The 16,315-nt window shown below is 46.0% G+C and overlaps 1 protein-coding gene across 1 annotated transcript in view; it reads left to right on the top strand.

The window, feature by feature from the left end:
• Positions 1-16,315, top strand: part of LOC115477107 (protein unc-79 homolog) — a 165,375-nt gene that overhangs the window by 82,153 nt on the left and 66,907 nt on the right. The window contains 2 exon segments of the mRNA XM_030213721.1: positions 10,392-10,622; positions 15,540-15,730. Of these exon segments, the coding sequence (XP_030069581.1) occupies positions 10,392-10,622; positions 15,540-15,730 (422 nt within the window).

The raw sequence follows: 16,315 nt of genomic DNA, 5'->3' as shown, positions 1-16,315 counted from the left end.
GCATCTAAAGTTAAGCACAGATCCTAGCGCTAAGGGTTATTTTATAAACTGTGTCTAACATTGAGTGCTGTTTATAGAATAGCAGTGTGTTTTTTTCTTGGCGCTATTTATAGAATTTGGTCCTAAGTGTAAACCTTCCCATACACTGCTGAGCAAATCATTCAAAAGTGGACCAAGAGATATAAGTACATAAGTATTGCCATACTGGGACAGACCAAAGGTCCATCAAGCCCAGCATCCTGTTTCTAACAGTGGCCAATCCAGGTCACAATATACCTGGCAAGATCTCAAAAAAGCACAAAACATTTTATGCTGCTTATCCCAGAAACAGTGGCTTTTCCTAAGTCTAATTTAATTATGGTCTATGGGCTTTTCCTGTAGGAAGCTGTCCAAACCTTTTCAAATCTCTGCTAAACTAACCACCTTTACCACATTCTCTGGCAACGAATTCCAGAGTTTAATTACACGTTGAGTGAAGAAAAACTTTCTCCGTTTCGTTTTAAATTTACCACTATGTAGCTTCATCGCACGCCCCCTAGTCCTAGTATTTTTGGAAAGCGTAAACAGATGCTTCACATCTACCCGTTCCACTCCACTCATTATTTTATGGACCTCTATCATATCTCCCCTCAGCCTCCATATAAGGGAGCTTTTAAAAATGAGAGTTGCTTCCCCTCTGAAAGGGTACAAAGAGCTCTATGTTAAGGTATACTCGTCTGCCTGGGAGCATACTTTTGAATCAGTTCATCTGACAGTATTAAAGCAACAAGTTAAAGTCAAGGGGGTTTATTTAAAAGATTATCGGGCAATATATAAAGTGGTACATGTTCTTACAGTATTCTTGCGAAGAACGTGTCGGAGTAATGGTTTGACAGGCTGTGCATTAAAAAAAACTTTGACAGTGTGCCACTTTTCTGTTGCAAGAGCTAGGAAGCGTGTCGATGGCATGCGTTAATGCACTTACAAAATCTTTTCAAACAAAGGTTTACATTTTAAAAAAGAACGGACTTTTTACTCTATGTTTTTCTTTCATTTCCTGGGGAATCTTACAGTAGAAGTGAAGTCTTGCTTGTCAAAGAGGAGGCTTTGCAAGGTTACATTACATCATTTTGCAAATGAGTTGAGCTGCAGGCAGAAGGAGGATTTGTTTGACATGTTCTTGAAGGGTTTTGTAATCAGTGCAAGGCTCACTGACAGCCAGCACAGAGGTTTCATTTCCAGGGTTTACTGGGAAACAAGAGTTGAAAGCTTAGCACCATGTTAACTCCTACTGGGTGGTGGGAAAAGGCAAATAAACAAAAACGATTCTCTTCCCTCCTGTCAGATCAGATTCATGATTGAGGGGACTGAGATTCTTAACCTGATTAAGACTGAAATTTGAAAATAAACAAGTAACTTCTTATTATATACTAGCCGTTGAGCCCGTGAAAACGGGCTACTTTTGGAATGGGGGGGGGGTTCCGAGCCCCCCCCCCCGGAGTCGCTGCCGCCGCCCCTCCACCTGGCCCGAAGCAGCACTGTAAACTTACATTAGCACGGAGCAGCAGGCACATCAGCAAAGCTGCCGTGACCGTCGTGGCGGGCTTCCTTCTCTGCCTGTGTCCCGCCCTCGTGTGACGTAGCTGATGTGCCTGCTGCTGCGTGCTGATGTAAGTTCACAGTGCTCGGGCCAGATGGAGGGGCGGCGGCGACTCCGGGGGAGGGGGAGCGGTTCCGACGTCCGCAGCATGCCAGTAGAGGCTTCCCTCTCTGTCCCGCCCCCATCATCACGTATTGAAGCGGGGGCGGGGCAGAGAGGGAAGTCTCTACTGCGCATTTGCGAGTGAGTACGGTCACTCGCCCTTTACATGTTTGATTTTAAAGACCCTTTATTAAACTATTTGTGATGGTGCAATTAAGTAATAAGAGGAATGAGTAGATGACATACAACATTCTAAGACAGATCATGTTATAACAGCAGAGTTTATGAGCAGCAAAGCAGAATTTATGAAACCATGAGAAAGCATTAGATGAGATGTTTGTGGTATTGAGGGGCCTGACATATCTGAAACCCCTATTTTGGGGGAACACTGAGGTAGAAGTTAAAGGGTTCACCCCTAAGAAGATACAACAAAATCCTCCACTGCAGTGTCCAGGAATAGGTCAGAAATAACTGGGGAGGCCTTTAGTTTAGGGAATGACTCACTCCTTAACGCAGAAAAGGAAGACCAAATACCCTTCAAATGAAATGCAACCACTCCAAAATTAGAACAAAATCCAAAGATCTGTTAACACCATAGTCAGAGAAGTTTTACTGATAAGAGCAAAATGAAACAGCTGCCCAGTAGGAAATAATGATGAAATAATCCGCTACCTAGGAAATGACTGTGTTATTGAACAACTGTACACCAGACATAGTAACATAGTAACATAGTAACATAGTAGATGACGGCAGAAAAAGACCTGCACAGTCCATCCAGTCTGCCCAACAAGATAACTCATATTTGCTACTTTTTGTGTATACCCTACTTTGATTTGTACCTGTGCTCTTCAGGGCACAGACCGTATAAGTCTGCCCAGCACTATCCCCGCCTCCCAACCACCAGCCCCTCCTCCCAACCACCGGCTCTGGCACAGACCGTATAAGTCTGCCCAGCACTATCCCCGCCTCCCAACCACCAGCCCCGCCTCCCACCACCGGCTCTGGCACAGACCGTATAAGTCTGCCCAGCACTATCCTCACCTCCCAACCACCAGCCCTGCCTCCCAACCACCGGCTCTGGCACAGACCGTACAAGTCTGCCCAGCACTATCCCCGCTATTTTTCTTGCAGGAAAAAGGCCTCAAAGAGCTCCAAGATATTCAATAAATCTATTGGAGCTAGTACAGATCTCAAGGATCTTGCCTTCATCATCGGCCAAAAAACCTTTAAATAGTGCTTCCTGCAGTGTTGAAAGTATCAGAATCACTGTGCTGTTATATATATATATATATATCAAGAAAAATGTCAGGAAGTATTTTTTCACGGAGAGAGTGGTGGATCCTTGGAATGCCCTCCCGCGGGAGGTGGTGGAGATGAAAATGGTAACGGAATTCAAACATGCGTGGGATAAACATAAAGGAATCCTGTTCGGAAGGAAGGGATCCTCAGGAGCTTAGCAGAGATTGGATGGCAGAGGCGGGGCTGGTGGTTGGGAGGCGGGGTTAGTGCTGGGCAGACTTATATGGTCTGTGCCCTGAAAAAGACAGATACAAATCAAGGGGCTGGTGGTTGGGAGGCGGGGCTAGTGCTGGGCAGACTTATACGGTCTGTGCCCTGAAAAAGACAGATACAAATCATGGTAAGGTATACACAAAAAGTAGCATATATGAGTTATCTTGTTGGGCAGACTGGATGGACCGTGCAGGTCTTTTTCTGCCACCATCTACTATGTTACTATATATAATTATATTTTCACTCTCTGTCTCTGTTGACAACACCCTCATCCTCCCCGTCTCGTCAGCCCGCAATCTCGGAGTCATTTTCGACTCCTCCCTCTCCTTCTCTGCTCATATCCAGCAGACAGCTAAGACCTGTTGCTTCTTCCTCTATAATATTAGCAAAATCCGCCCATTCCTCTCTGAACAGACCACACGAACCCTTGTCCACTCACTCGTTACCTCTCGTCTTGACTATTGCAACCTTCTCCTTGCTGGTCTCCCGCTTAGCCACCTATCCCCCCTTCAATCTGTCCAAAATTCCGCTGCACGTCTTATCTACCGCGTGAACCAATACTCTCATATCACCCCTCTCCTCAAGTCGCTTCACTGGCTCCCGATTCACTACCGTATTCAGTTCAAGCTTCTCCTATTGACCTTCAAATGCACTCAATCTGCAGCCCCCCATTACCTCTCTACCCTCCTCTCCCCCTATGTCCTCACCCGTAACCTCCACTCTCAGGACAAATCACTCCTATCTGTACCCTTCTCCACCACCGCTAACTCCAGACTCCGTCCCTTCTGCCTCGCATCACCTTATGCCTGGAACAGACTCCCCGAGCCCATACGCCATGCGCCCTTCCTGCCCATCTTTAAGTCCTTACTCAAAACCCATCTCTTCTCCCTTGCTTTTGGCGCCTAACCACCTTCCCCATTCATGATACACTGACTACACTGACTACATAGTTTGTTACCTTTAGATTGTAAGCTCTCTTGAGCAGGGACTGTCCTTCCCCATGTTTTAACTTGTACAGCGCTGCGTAACCCTAGTAGCGCTATAGAAATGCTAAGTAGCAGTAGTAGTAGTAGTACTATGTTACTATATATAATTATATTTTCACATGCTAGAAAGCAATGTAAGTACCGACACATCTTTCCTAAAATATAATTATATATATAACAGCACAGTGATTCTGATACTTTCAAAACTGCAGGAAGCACTTTACTCATAGGCGTAGTTTGACTGTTTCATTTGGGGGGGGCAAAGAATGGGCGGAGCATATTAGCATAACATTTGCATATATACATATGCAAATGAATATGCTAATGTGGAGGAAGGAATTGAATTTACAGGCAAAATATCACAGATGCACATTTCAAAAAGCTGACACATTTCAATTAATAAATTATGAATAAAATACTTTTATCTATCTTTGTTGTCTGATCATTTAGTTTTTCTATTCGCTTTGGTCCCAGTGTCTTCTGTTTTATTCAGTGTCTTCTTTCCAGTAGGCTTCCCTCTGCTCCCCACCCCTCCCAGTCCCATCCATCTCTTGCTCCTTCCCTCTGCTCCCCACCCCTCCCAGTCCCATTCATCTCCTGCTCCTTCCCTCTGCTTCCCACCCCTCCCAGTCCCATTCATCTCCTGCTCCTTCCCTCTGCTTCCCACCCCTCCCAGTCCCATTCATCTCCTGCTCCTTCCCTCTGCTTCCCACCCCTCCCAGTCCCATCCATCTCTTGCTCCTTCCCTCTGCTTCCCACCCCTCCCATTCATCTCCTGCTCCTTCCCTCTGCTTCCCATCCCTCCCAGTCCCATTCATCTCCTGCTCCTTCCCTCTGCTTCCCACCCCTCCCAGTCCCATCCATCTCTTGCTCCTTCCCTCTGCTTCCCACCCCTCCCAGTCCCATTCATCTCCTGCTCCTTCCCTCTGCTTCGCACCCCTCCCAGTCCCATCCATCTCTTGCTCCTTCCCTCTGCTTCCCATCCCTCCCAGTCCCATTCATCTCCTGCTCCTTCCCTCTGCTTCCCACCCCTCCCAGTCCCATCCATCTCTTGCTCCTTCCCTCTGCTTCCCACCCCTCCCAGTCCCATCCATCTCTTGCTCCTTCCCTCTGCTTCCCACCCCTCCCAGTCCCATCCATCTCTTGCTCCTTCCCTCTGCTTCCCACCCCTCCCAGTCCCATCCATCTCTTGCTCCTTCCCTCTGCTTCCCACCCCTCCCAGTCCCATTCATCTCCTGCTCCTTCCCTCTGCTTCCCACCCCTCCCAGTCCCATCCATCTCTTGCTCCTTCCCTCTGCTTCCCACCCCTCCCAGTCCCATTCATCTCCTGCTCCTTCCCTCTGCTTCCCACCCCTCCCAGTCCCATCCATCTCTTGCTCCTTCCCTCTGCTTCCCACCCCTCCCAGTCCCATTCATCTCCTGCTCCTTCCCTCTGCTTCCCACCCCTCCCAGTCCCATCCATCTCTTGCTCCTTCCCTCTGCTTCCCACCCCTCCCAGTCCCATCCATCTCTTGCTCCTTCCCTCTGCTTCCCACCCTTCCCAGTCCCATTCATCTCCTGCTCCTTCCCTCCCCTCTCAGTCCCATTCATCTCCTGCTCCTTCCCTCTGCTTCCCACCCCTCCCAGTCCCATCCATCTCTTGCTCCTTCCCTCTGCTTCCCACCCCTCCCAGTCCCATTCATCTCCTGCTCCTTCCCTCTGCTTCCCACCCCTCCCAGTCCCATCCATCTCTTGCTCCTTCCCTCTGCTTCCCACCCCTCCCAGTCCCATCCATCTTCCCTCTGCTCCCCCCCCCCCCCGCGAGGTCAAAGATGGTGACTCCGTTTACCCCCTCTCTTCCTCCCTCCCTCCCTCTGCCGCAGGCAACAGTCTTCAGCTTTTTCAGCGTTCCTGGCAGCGGTAGCGATGTACACGCTGCCTTCGGTCTGCCCCGGAAGCCTTCTCTTCAAGTTCCTGTTCCCACCTATGTGGGAACAGGAACTAGAAGAGAAGGCTTCAGGGCAGAGCCGAAGGCAGCGTGTACAACGCTACCGCTGCCAGGAACGCTGGAAAAGACTGCTGCCTGCGCCGGAGGGAGGGAGGGAGGGAGAGAGAGGGGTAGACGGACACGCTCCGTCCGCTACTCCGCTTGGCTTCCCTGCCTTCTCTGTCTGCGTCCCGCCTTCCTCTGACGTCAGAGGAAGGCGGGACGCAGACAGAGAGAGCAGGGAAGCCAAGCGGATGGAGAGGAGCGCGTGCATGTATTTTTTTTTAACTAATGGCGCGGCGGCGCCTCATCGTCGTTTGGGGGGGCATTGCCCCCCCTCGCCCCCCCCAGTCTACGCCTATGACTTTACTGTTTAAAGGTTATTGGCCGATGATGAAGGCAAGATCCTTGAGATCTGTTCTAGCTCCGAAAGATTTATTGAATATCTAGGAGCTCTTTGAGGCCTTTTTTCCTGCAAGAAAGATACTGTCTGGTGTACAGTTCAATAACATAGTCATTTCCTAAGTAGCGGATTATTTTGTGATTTTGGTCTATTATACTAGCATATCTGCACCCTACGAGTATTACAATTATAGTGGAAATAATGATGAAACAGATAGAGAATACTAGACGATCTAGAACGCCGATTGCCTATTCCCTCAGACATACAGGGATATAAGGACACTAGAGGAATGCTATGCTAGACTTAAATGTTATAGATTACAATGCTCATTCTTAATAAACTTTAGGATTATAAGATCCCAACTGATCGAACCCTAAAAACTTAAAATGTGCAGATTGAATGGTTGTGGAACATTTTCTCACTATAAAACATTATGGACAAATTATTTCTGTAATACTAAGTGCTGTTCCCATAGGGCCAAGTTCTGTAAATGGTGCCTTATAAATTTGGCACTGAAAAATCACTTGTTTAGTGTGATTCTATAAACTACACCTAAAGTTGCATGTAGTTTATAGATTATGCGCAGGTGCTGTTCTTGCAACTACAATTTAGGCCACCTAAAACCAGGCCTAAATACCTGCACCTGTTAGGCGCAGGTCGGGTGCATTCCATAACAGTGCGCATAGTTTTTTGAAACACCCACAACCTGCCCATTCCACATCAATGGCTATGCCCCCTTTTCGACTACACGCATGAGAATTTACACGCACCGTGTTATAAAATACGCCTAGAAAGCTGTGTGTATATATTCTAATTAAAGCCAATTAGTGCCGCTAATTGGTTAAGTACCAAATATCAGCGCTGATTGACTTGTTAATCAATTACGTTGTGCGCATAATTTGGCCATGCAGCCAAATTAGTGCGCACAATTTAGGGCGCCATATATAGAATTTGGGGGATACTGTTAAGTATTGTAAGGCTATGGGCCATGCCTAAATTTTCAGATCTTTAACTTTCACTATTTCCTCAGGTATCTTCCTTTCACTATTCCCTCAGGGATTTTCCTCTCACTATTCTCTTAGGGATCTTCCTCTCACTATTCCGTCAGGGATCCTTCTCTCACTATTCCCTTAGGGATTTTCCTTTCACTATTCCCTTAGGGATTTTTTTCTCACCATTCCCTTGGGGATTTCCTTTCACTATTCCCTTAGGGATTTTCCTCTTACCATTCCCTTGGGGATTTTCCTTTCACTATTCCCTTAGGGATTTTTCTTTTACTATTCCCTCAGGGACCTTCCTTTCACTATTCACTCAGGGATCTTCCTGTCACTATTCCCTCAGGGATTTTCCTCTCACTATTCTCTTAGGGAACTTCCTCTCACTATTCCGTCAGGGATCCTTCTCTCACTATTCCCTTAGGGATTTTCCTTTCACTATTCCCTTAGGGATTTTCCTCTCACCATTCCCTTGGGGATTTTCCTTTCACTATTCCCTTAGGGATTTTCCTTTTACTATTTCCTTAGGGATTTTCCTTTCACCATTCCCTTAGGGATTTTCCTCTCACCATTCCCTTGGGGATTTTCCTTTCACTATTCCCTTAGTGATTTTCCTCTTACCATTCCCTTGGGGATTTTCCTTTCACTATTCCCTTAGGGATTTTTCTTTTACTATTCCCTCAGGGACCTTCCTTTCACTATTCACTCAGGGATCTTCCTGTCACTATTCCCTCAGGGATTTTCCTCTCACTATTCTCTTAGGGAACTTCCTCTCACTATTCCGTCAGGGATCCTTCTCTCACTAGTCCCTTAGGGATTGTCCTTTCACTATTCCCTCAGGGATCTTCCTCTCACTATACCCTTAGGGATTTTCCTCTCACCATTCCCTTGGGGATTTTCCTCCCACTATCCCTGAGGGATCTTCCTCCCACTGTTCCCTCAGAGATCTTCCTCCCACTATTCCCTCAGGGATCTTCCTCTCACTGTTCTCTTGGGGACTTTCCTTTCACTATTCCCTCATGGAATTTCCTCTCACTATTCCCTCAGGGATCTTCTTTTCACTATTCCCTCATGGATTTTCCTCTCACGATTCCCTCAGGGATTTTCCTCTCACTATTCCCTCAGGGATCGTCTTTTTACTATTCCATCATGGATTTTCCTCTCACTATTCCACCATGGATTTTCCTCTCACTATTCCCTCAGGGATTTTCCTCTCACTATTCCCTCAGAGATCTTCCTCTCACTATTCCCTCAGGGATCTTCCTCTCACTATACCCTTGGGGATTTTCCTCTCACCATTCCCTCAGGGATCTTCCTCCCACTAATCCTTCAGGGATCTTCCTCTCACTATTCTCTCAGGGATTTTCCTCTCACTATTCCCTCATATTTATGTCTAATAATCAAAAAGGCATGCAAAACAATATAATAGCTCAACCCTTAAGAGGATTCAATAGCATAGTTGCCAAGTTTTGCTAGTTTAATTTATTAACTTTTTCACTGAGCACTTTTTCCCTTTAATCTAAAAAATGTATTAAAAATTATTCAAGCTTTTCTATTGTGAATAACTTTAATATATTGTTTTGCATGTTTTTTGAGTGTTAGAAAACTTCAGTCTTAGTAGTGTGATTATTTAACAGACGACATTGTTTGATATTTGTTATACTCCCAATTTTTGTAGCTTTTTTTATTTGAAGCAACATGTTATGAACTTCAAAAGGAAGCTCTTTTTGGAAAGATGCAAGTATTACAGTGGCATGAGCAGTAATTTTGAGAGAATGAGATCATGTTCCACATACTAAATAAATACTTAGCAGTGAGGTTCATTAGTGGCTTGGTATGTGCAAAAGAAACCCATGTGGAGATATTGCCCTCCAGAGATTCCCTCTCTCCACGTGAAAGGAAAGAGTTCCTCGTCTTCCCTCCTGTGGAACACCCATGAGCCCAGACCCCTTGGCTGTCTCCCACTGTTCCAAGTGTCCCAGGACTCACAGAGTTTCTCCTTGATCACCTTACCTCTTCTCTCTCCCCCATCACACTTTGGAATCCTTCAAGACCTGGAGATTTCCCTAGTGGCCTAGTGGTTAGGGTGGTAGACTTTGGTCCTGGGAAACTGAGGAACTGAGTTCGATTCCCACTTCAGGCACAGGCAGCTCCTTGTGACTCTGGGCAAGTCACTTAACCCTCCATTGCCCCATGTAAGCCGCATTGAGCCTGCCATGAGTGGGAAAGCGCGGGGTACAAATGTAAAATAAAAAAAGTAACAGACATATGTATAATTTACTTTTGGAATACTAGTGATCAAAAACTTAACTGTTTATCCCAAAGCTTCTTCTCAAGAGCCGAAAGTAACTTAGATTAGCAGTATCCCCCTCATTCTATAACAGGTTGTGTAAAGTTAGGTACCAATTGTGCATGTAAGTTATAGAATACTTAGCACTTATATGGGCTGCTGTTACAGTTACTCATGAAAAATGCGAGCTGTGCACTCAGTGGTGTTCTATAACAAGACGAGCAGCTCAGTTAGGACTTAACTGCAAGATGGCATACACATGGACAGGGCTTGGGCGAGTCATAAACGGGTCCCATATTTACACGCATAACTTACAGAACAGGGCTAAAAAGCTGCGTCTAGGCGTGTGCATTTATGCCTGCTATTGACATAGTGAAAATGGCCACTCCTAAATTTACCTGGACACCCAGATACTGTTAGAAAATTTACCCTTCGCATCCTGCATCTTGGCGCCTAACCTTTCTGCCCTTCAAAAAACTGCTTCCTATTATTATTATCATTGCTACAGTACAGCAGCAGATCTGGAGCTGAGCTTGTGTTTGCTTTCTCTGTTTCCAGGTGAGCTTGTGCACGCCTAGTGAGAATACACCCACAGAGAGCTTGGCCAGGCTGGTCAGTATGGTGTTCCAGTGGTTCCATTCCACGGCATACATGATGGATGATGAAGTCGGCAGCCTGGTGGAGAAACTCAAGCCTCAGTTTGTTACTAAGTGGTTGAAGACTGTCTGTGATGTCCGATTTGATGTCATGGTTATGTGCCTGCTCCCTAAGCCAATGGAGTTTGCGAGGGTATGAAACCTGTTCAAACGTTGCAAAAAGATCTCAGAAAAGAAGGAATTCTTAAAGATCTCATGTGAAATATCAGTTTATTTGTCTCTCTTGTATTGTGATTGCTAAATCATTTCATGCATATGAAACTCATTTTCCTTATTGTCTTCCTTGGTTCTTCAGTGAAGTCCTAGTTCTGAATTTGTGATGTCAGCAGACTATGGTGGAATGAATTTAGGGGTATCACTTTAGTGTAGAGTTGAGAAAAAGTATAGACTGAAGGTTGGGATATAACTTAGGAGCTTTGTACCTTAAACATAGACCTGTCTTTAGGCTGGAGCAGGGCCTGATGCAGTTATCAGATGTAGGGCATTTCAAAGGCTCTGCATTCCCTGACAGCTGTCCCACAAATGACCCTAGCAGATGGTTTGGAGGAGAGCTGGTGCAGGGAAAAGGTGGTACCTGCCCGACTGACCCTGCCCACTCTTCCTCCTGCTGGTCCACTATGAGGCCTTTTTTAGGTTTCTGTGTTGTCTCTCCAGCCACATGACATGGAGGGGCATAATCAAACGGGGTGCCCAAGTTTTCTTGGGGCCGTCCTCGCAGGACGGTTCCGTGAAGGGGCGGGGAAACCCGTATTATCGAAACAAGATGGGCGTCCATCTTTCGTTTCGATAATACGGTTGGGAACGCCCAAATCTCAACATTTGGGTTGACCTTAGAGATGCTCGACCTTAGGTCATCTTTAGAGATGGTCGTCCCTGGTTTTCGGCGATAATGGAAACCAAGGACGCCCACCTCAGAAATGACCAAATCTAAGCCATTTGGTTGTGGGAGGAGCCAGCATTCGTAGTGCACTGGTCCCCCTGACATGCCAGGACACCAACTGGGCACCCTAGGGGGCACTGCAGTGGACTTCATAAATTGCTCCCAGGTGCGTAACTTCCTTACCTTGTGTGCTGAGCCTCCCAACCCCCCCCTAAAACCCACTCCCCACAACTGTACACCACTACCATAGCCCTAAGGGGTGAAAGGGGGCACCTACATGTGGGTACAGTGAGTTTCTGGTGGGTTTTGTAGGGCTCACATTTACCACCACAAGTGTAACAGGCATGGGGGGGGATGGGCCTGGGTCCGCCTGCCTGAAGTGCACTGCACCCACTAAAACTGCTCCAGGGACCTGCATACTACTGTGATGGAGCTGGGTATGACATTTGAGGCTGGCAAAAAAAATTTTTAAGTTTTTTTTTTAGGGTGGGAGGGGGTTGGTGTCCACTGGCAGAGTAAGGGGAGGTCATCCCCGATTCCCTCTGGTGGTCATCTGGTCAGTTCAGGCACCTTTTTGAGGCTTGGTCGCAAGAAAAAATGGACCAAGTAAAGTCGGCCAAGTGCTCATCAGGGACGCCCTTCTTTTTTCCATTATCGACCGAGGATGCCCAACTCTTAAGCACGCCCCAGTCCTGCCTTCGCTACGCTGCCAACACGCCCCCGTGAACTTTGGTCATCCCCGCGATGGAAAGCAGTTGAGGATGTCCAAAATCGGCTTTCAATTATGCCGATTTGGGCGACCCTGAGAGAAGGACGCCCATCTCCTGATTTGTGTCGGAAGATGGGCACCCTTCTCTTTCGAAAATAAGCCCGATAGTGTGCTTGTATTATTAGCACTTACCTAAAGAGCAATGACCTATATTTGAGAGATATCTGGCAAAATATAATGGGCCCAATATTCAGCCGGTGGTAGTAGCAATCAGTGTTTTGCTGACTGCCGCTGACATTGTCCCCAGAAATTCAGTGCTGGGCCATGTCCAGGCTCCAGCATTGAATTTCTGAGCTCACAGAACCGGTGAAATCATAGCAGGTTAAGTGTGATATTCAGTACTTACTGGCTACGGTCAACTACATAAAGATAGGACTGACTTTTATGCTGTCTTATTTATGTGGTTACCTTGGCCAGTTAAGTGCTGAATATTGGGACTTGAAACAACAAAGAGAACGGAAGATAGCCAAGATAGACCAGATACAAATCGCAAAGAGTAAGAGCACCAAAATTTTTTTTATTAGGATCCTACACAGTCCGTGTTTCGGCCAACCGGCCTTCTTCGGGGGTCTTCAAATTGACGTATACATATGTGCCTCCAGAATTCTCATGGAATGAGAGATACAAACGCTGGTGCTATCCGATATCAAGCATGCCATCTACTTTCCCTATCACTCCCTTAGAGATCCTATGTACTTGTCTCTTGAATTCAGATACTGTTTTCACCTCCACCACTTCCGCTGAGAGGCCGTTCCACGAATTCACTGCCTTTTCCGTAAAGAAGTATTTCCTCAGGTTATTTCTGAATCTATCCCCTTTCACTTTCATCCTATTTAATCCCCCTTGTTCCAGAGCTTCCTTTCAATTGAAAGAGATTCTCCTCCTGTACTTTATGCTGAGTAGGTATTTTTTTTTTTTGTTTGTTACATTTGTACCCCGCGCTTTCCCACTCATGGCAGGCTCAATGCGGCTTACATGGGGCAATGGAGGGTTAAGTGACTTGCCCAGAGTCACAAGGAGCTGCCTGTGCCTGAAGTGGGAATCAAGCTCAGTTCCTCAGGACCAAAGTCCACCACCCTAACCACTAGGCCACTCCTTCACTGTTGCTACTATTGGAGATTCTACATGGAATATTGCTATTATTCCACTAGCAACATTCCATGTAGAAGTCGGCCCTTGCAGATCACCAATGTGGCCGCGCAGGCTTCTGCTTCTGTGAGTCTGACGTCCTGTTGGAGGTGCATTCTATTAAATAGGATTGGTCAGTTCCTTGAAGCACAGCCAGAGCTTAGCATCCTGCGCAGTAATGCTCAGACACCAGAGAGAGGGAGGGAGTGGGGGCTGACACCAGAGAGGGGGGGAGGTATCTCTGTCACACACACATTCTCTCTCACACACTCTCTCTCTCTCACAGTCAATGTCTTTCTCTTTCACTCTCACACACTCTATGTCTCACACTGTATCACATTCACTCTCTGTGTCACACAGTCACTCACACACTCTCTTGGTCTCATACACTCAGTCTCACAGAGAGTCTGTGTCTCACACACACTCTCTCTCTCTCGCACACACTGTATCTGTGTGAAACACACACTCTCTCTCTCACACACACTCTCTCTCTCACAGAAACACTCGCACCCAGACTCACTCTCTCTCTCTCACACACACACACTCGCACATTCACTCTCTCTCACACACAGTCACTCTCACATACACTGTCTCAAACATACACACTCCGAGGAAAACCTTGCTAGCGCCCGTTTCATTTGTGTCAGAAACGGGCCTTTTTTACTAGTAATAATAATAATAATAATAAAATATTACGTACATGGTAGAGCATGTAACCCTTTCTTACCCAGTGAGCATCAGGGTAAGTTATTTTAAGTATTCTTAAAACTGGTTTGTGAGGTCAAGGCCAGGACCAGCAGGAGCTGGGAGGCAAGTTAACACAGCAATTCACCCGTTCATCACTCTCCTTCCATTCAATGAGACAGTCCAGGTCAGAAGTTCTAAACTCTAATGAAAAGGTTTTCTTTAACTTGGACGATGCAGAAAAAAACATGGGACAACTTCTCAGCATTAATATATATAATCAGTATTAGATTAAGGCACTTTTATATACTTACAGTCTTTAGCAGGTTTCCTTATCAAATTTCTGCCTTGTTAGAGGTCGAAGAAAATTGTCCTTTATAGAGAGCTGCCCTCTAAATCTTATTTTCTGTATTATGGCTCTCTGAGCCTTCAGATACAGTCCTTGTATATATTCCCTTTACTGATGGGAATTCAACTACTGGTATTCTCTGCCTAGATGTTTCTCCTGGGACCCATCTCTCTGGCCCCTGCTGTTCTTTCAAGCTTTATCTTGTTACTCTTTCTCCCTTTCCTGTGGCAGTCTTGCGGTTCTCTACTGCAGTTCTCTCCTGTTGCAAATGCAGAAAATGAGTTGCTCTGATGCTTTTCCCACTTCCAAAGACTGTGCCAGACAGAAACCTTCTTCTCTTAATTAGATGTTAGTATGAAGAATAAACCCAAGCCTAATTCCCTTGCCCAAGTACTATAGTGACCAGGGAGGGGGAGCCAAAGACAAGGCTACTCCCACTGGGCTTGGTATTTATACCAGCATAATTTTCCTCCAAAGGGTGTCTTCTCCAACCACTGTCACCTACAGTTGGAAGGTCCATTCTTGCATCATGAATTGTGAGAATGTTATGTTATGCTAACTGCTTTGGTTGTAAGCTATAAAGAACCTAATTAAAATAAACAATAAGCAAAAACAGAAGGTCACACACCTAATATTGGTAGAGTCACTAGAGGTCTCTGCTGAGCTGTTTTCTGCAGGCAGAACTGAGTGCCCTCTATAAGCACAATGAAATTCTGCATTGCATGATCAGTTCTTGTCTGACCAATGAACATCAGGCAAGTGCTTCTTGCTTAGGGCATGAACTACAAACTTGGGAAACAATCAAAAACAACGAGTACCTCTCTTGACTTGTTTGTAATATTTTGCTAATGTGCCAATGTGTTTATGTTTGTGGGTTTATTTTTGAATGTGTTTGATATTGTAAATTGTGATCTGCTCTGTTGCCTTTGAATTATGAGCAGACTGTCAAGTTTTAAGAAATGTAAACACCTAGAAACCACTCATACATTGTTTCTATGTGACAAATGCAACTGATTTGTATCTGTATAGGATTGATTGATTGATTGAAGTATGTAGCTTATGTCTTTCCAGTTCAAGGTGAGTTACATTCAGATACAGAAGGTATTTACCTGACCCCTGTGGGTTTACAATCTAATTTAGAAGGGGGCTGACCCAGAAATAAACGTCAGCTTGTCCCCACTTGTAATCTTGGTTCTTCATCAATCAGTAATTTATTAATTCTTTCTTTTAACCCTGTCAGGTTGGTGGGTACTGGGACAAATCTTGCAGCACTGTGACTCAGTTAAAAGAAGGTCTGAATCGGATCCTCTGCCTCATTCCCTACAATGTCATCAACCAGCCGGTCTGGGAATGCATCATGCCCGAGTGGCTGGAATCCATCAGGATAGAAGTACCGGATAATCAGCTCAAGGAATTCAGGGAAGTCTTGAGGTAGGTTGAAAGTTCAATCACTTGTAACCCTGGTCTACCCCTCAGTCAGGGCCACTGGCTAAGTTCCCTGGGACCAGGATTCACAAAACAGATTGTACAATCTCCGGTACATGCCCATGGCCATAGCTGCATTCAGTATGGCAGCTGTGATCTTTCCTCATTGTCTCGTAATACTATTGCGATCCCTAGCTGTACTGCAAGACTATGGTGAAAGGTCGGGCTACCATATTGGATATGGTTGCGGTCATGGGCAAGCATGAATGAGCATTGCTCCTGTCTCAACAGACCACTGCTATACCACCAGGGATTCAGGTAAGTGTGGGTGGGTGGGTGGGGGGGAGAAGGGGTTCTTGAATCACAGACATTGTAAACTGCTGTGACCTGTCCTCAGAAAGCTCTATGAATAAACATAAACATATTGCCAAACTTCTCCCCTGCATGCAAATCTCTCTCATGAATATTCATTGTGGGTATCCTGGAAACCTGACTGGCTGGGGTGCCTCCAGGATCAGGTTCGGGAACCACTGGTCTAAAGCACTTTCTGTAGAATCTATCTCTGAGGTGCCACAGGAAATCAGAGGCTGT

The sequence above is a fragment of the Microcaecilia unicolor genome, chromosome 9, assembly GCF_901765095.1.
Source record: "Microcaecilia unicolor chromosome 9, aMicUni1.1, whole genome shotgun sequence".
Taxonomy (NCBI): Eukaryota; Metazoa; Chordata; class Amphibia; order Gymnophiona; family Siphonopidae; genus Microcaecilia; species Microcaecilia unicolor.
Note: the sequence above shows the minus strand (reverse complement) of the source record. Positions and strands in the feature narration are given on the sequence as shown.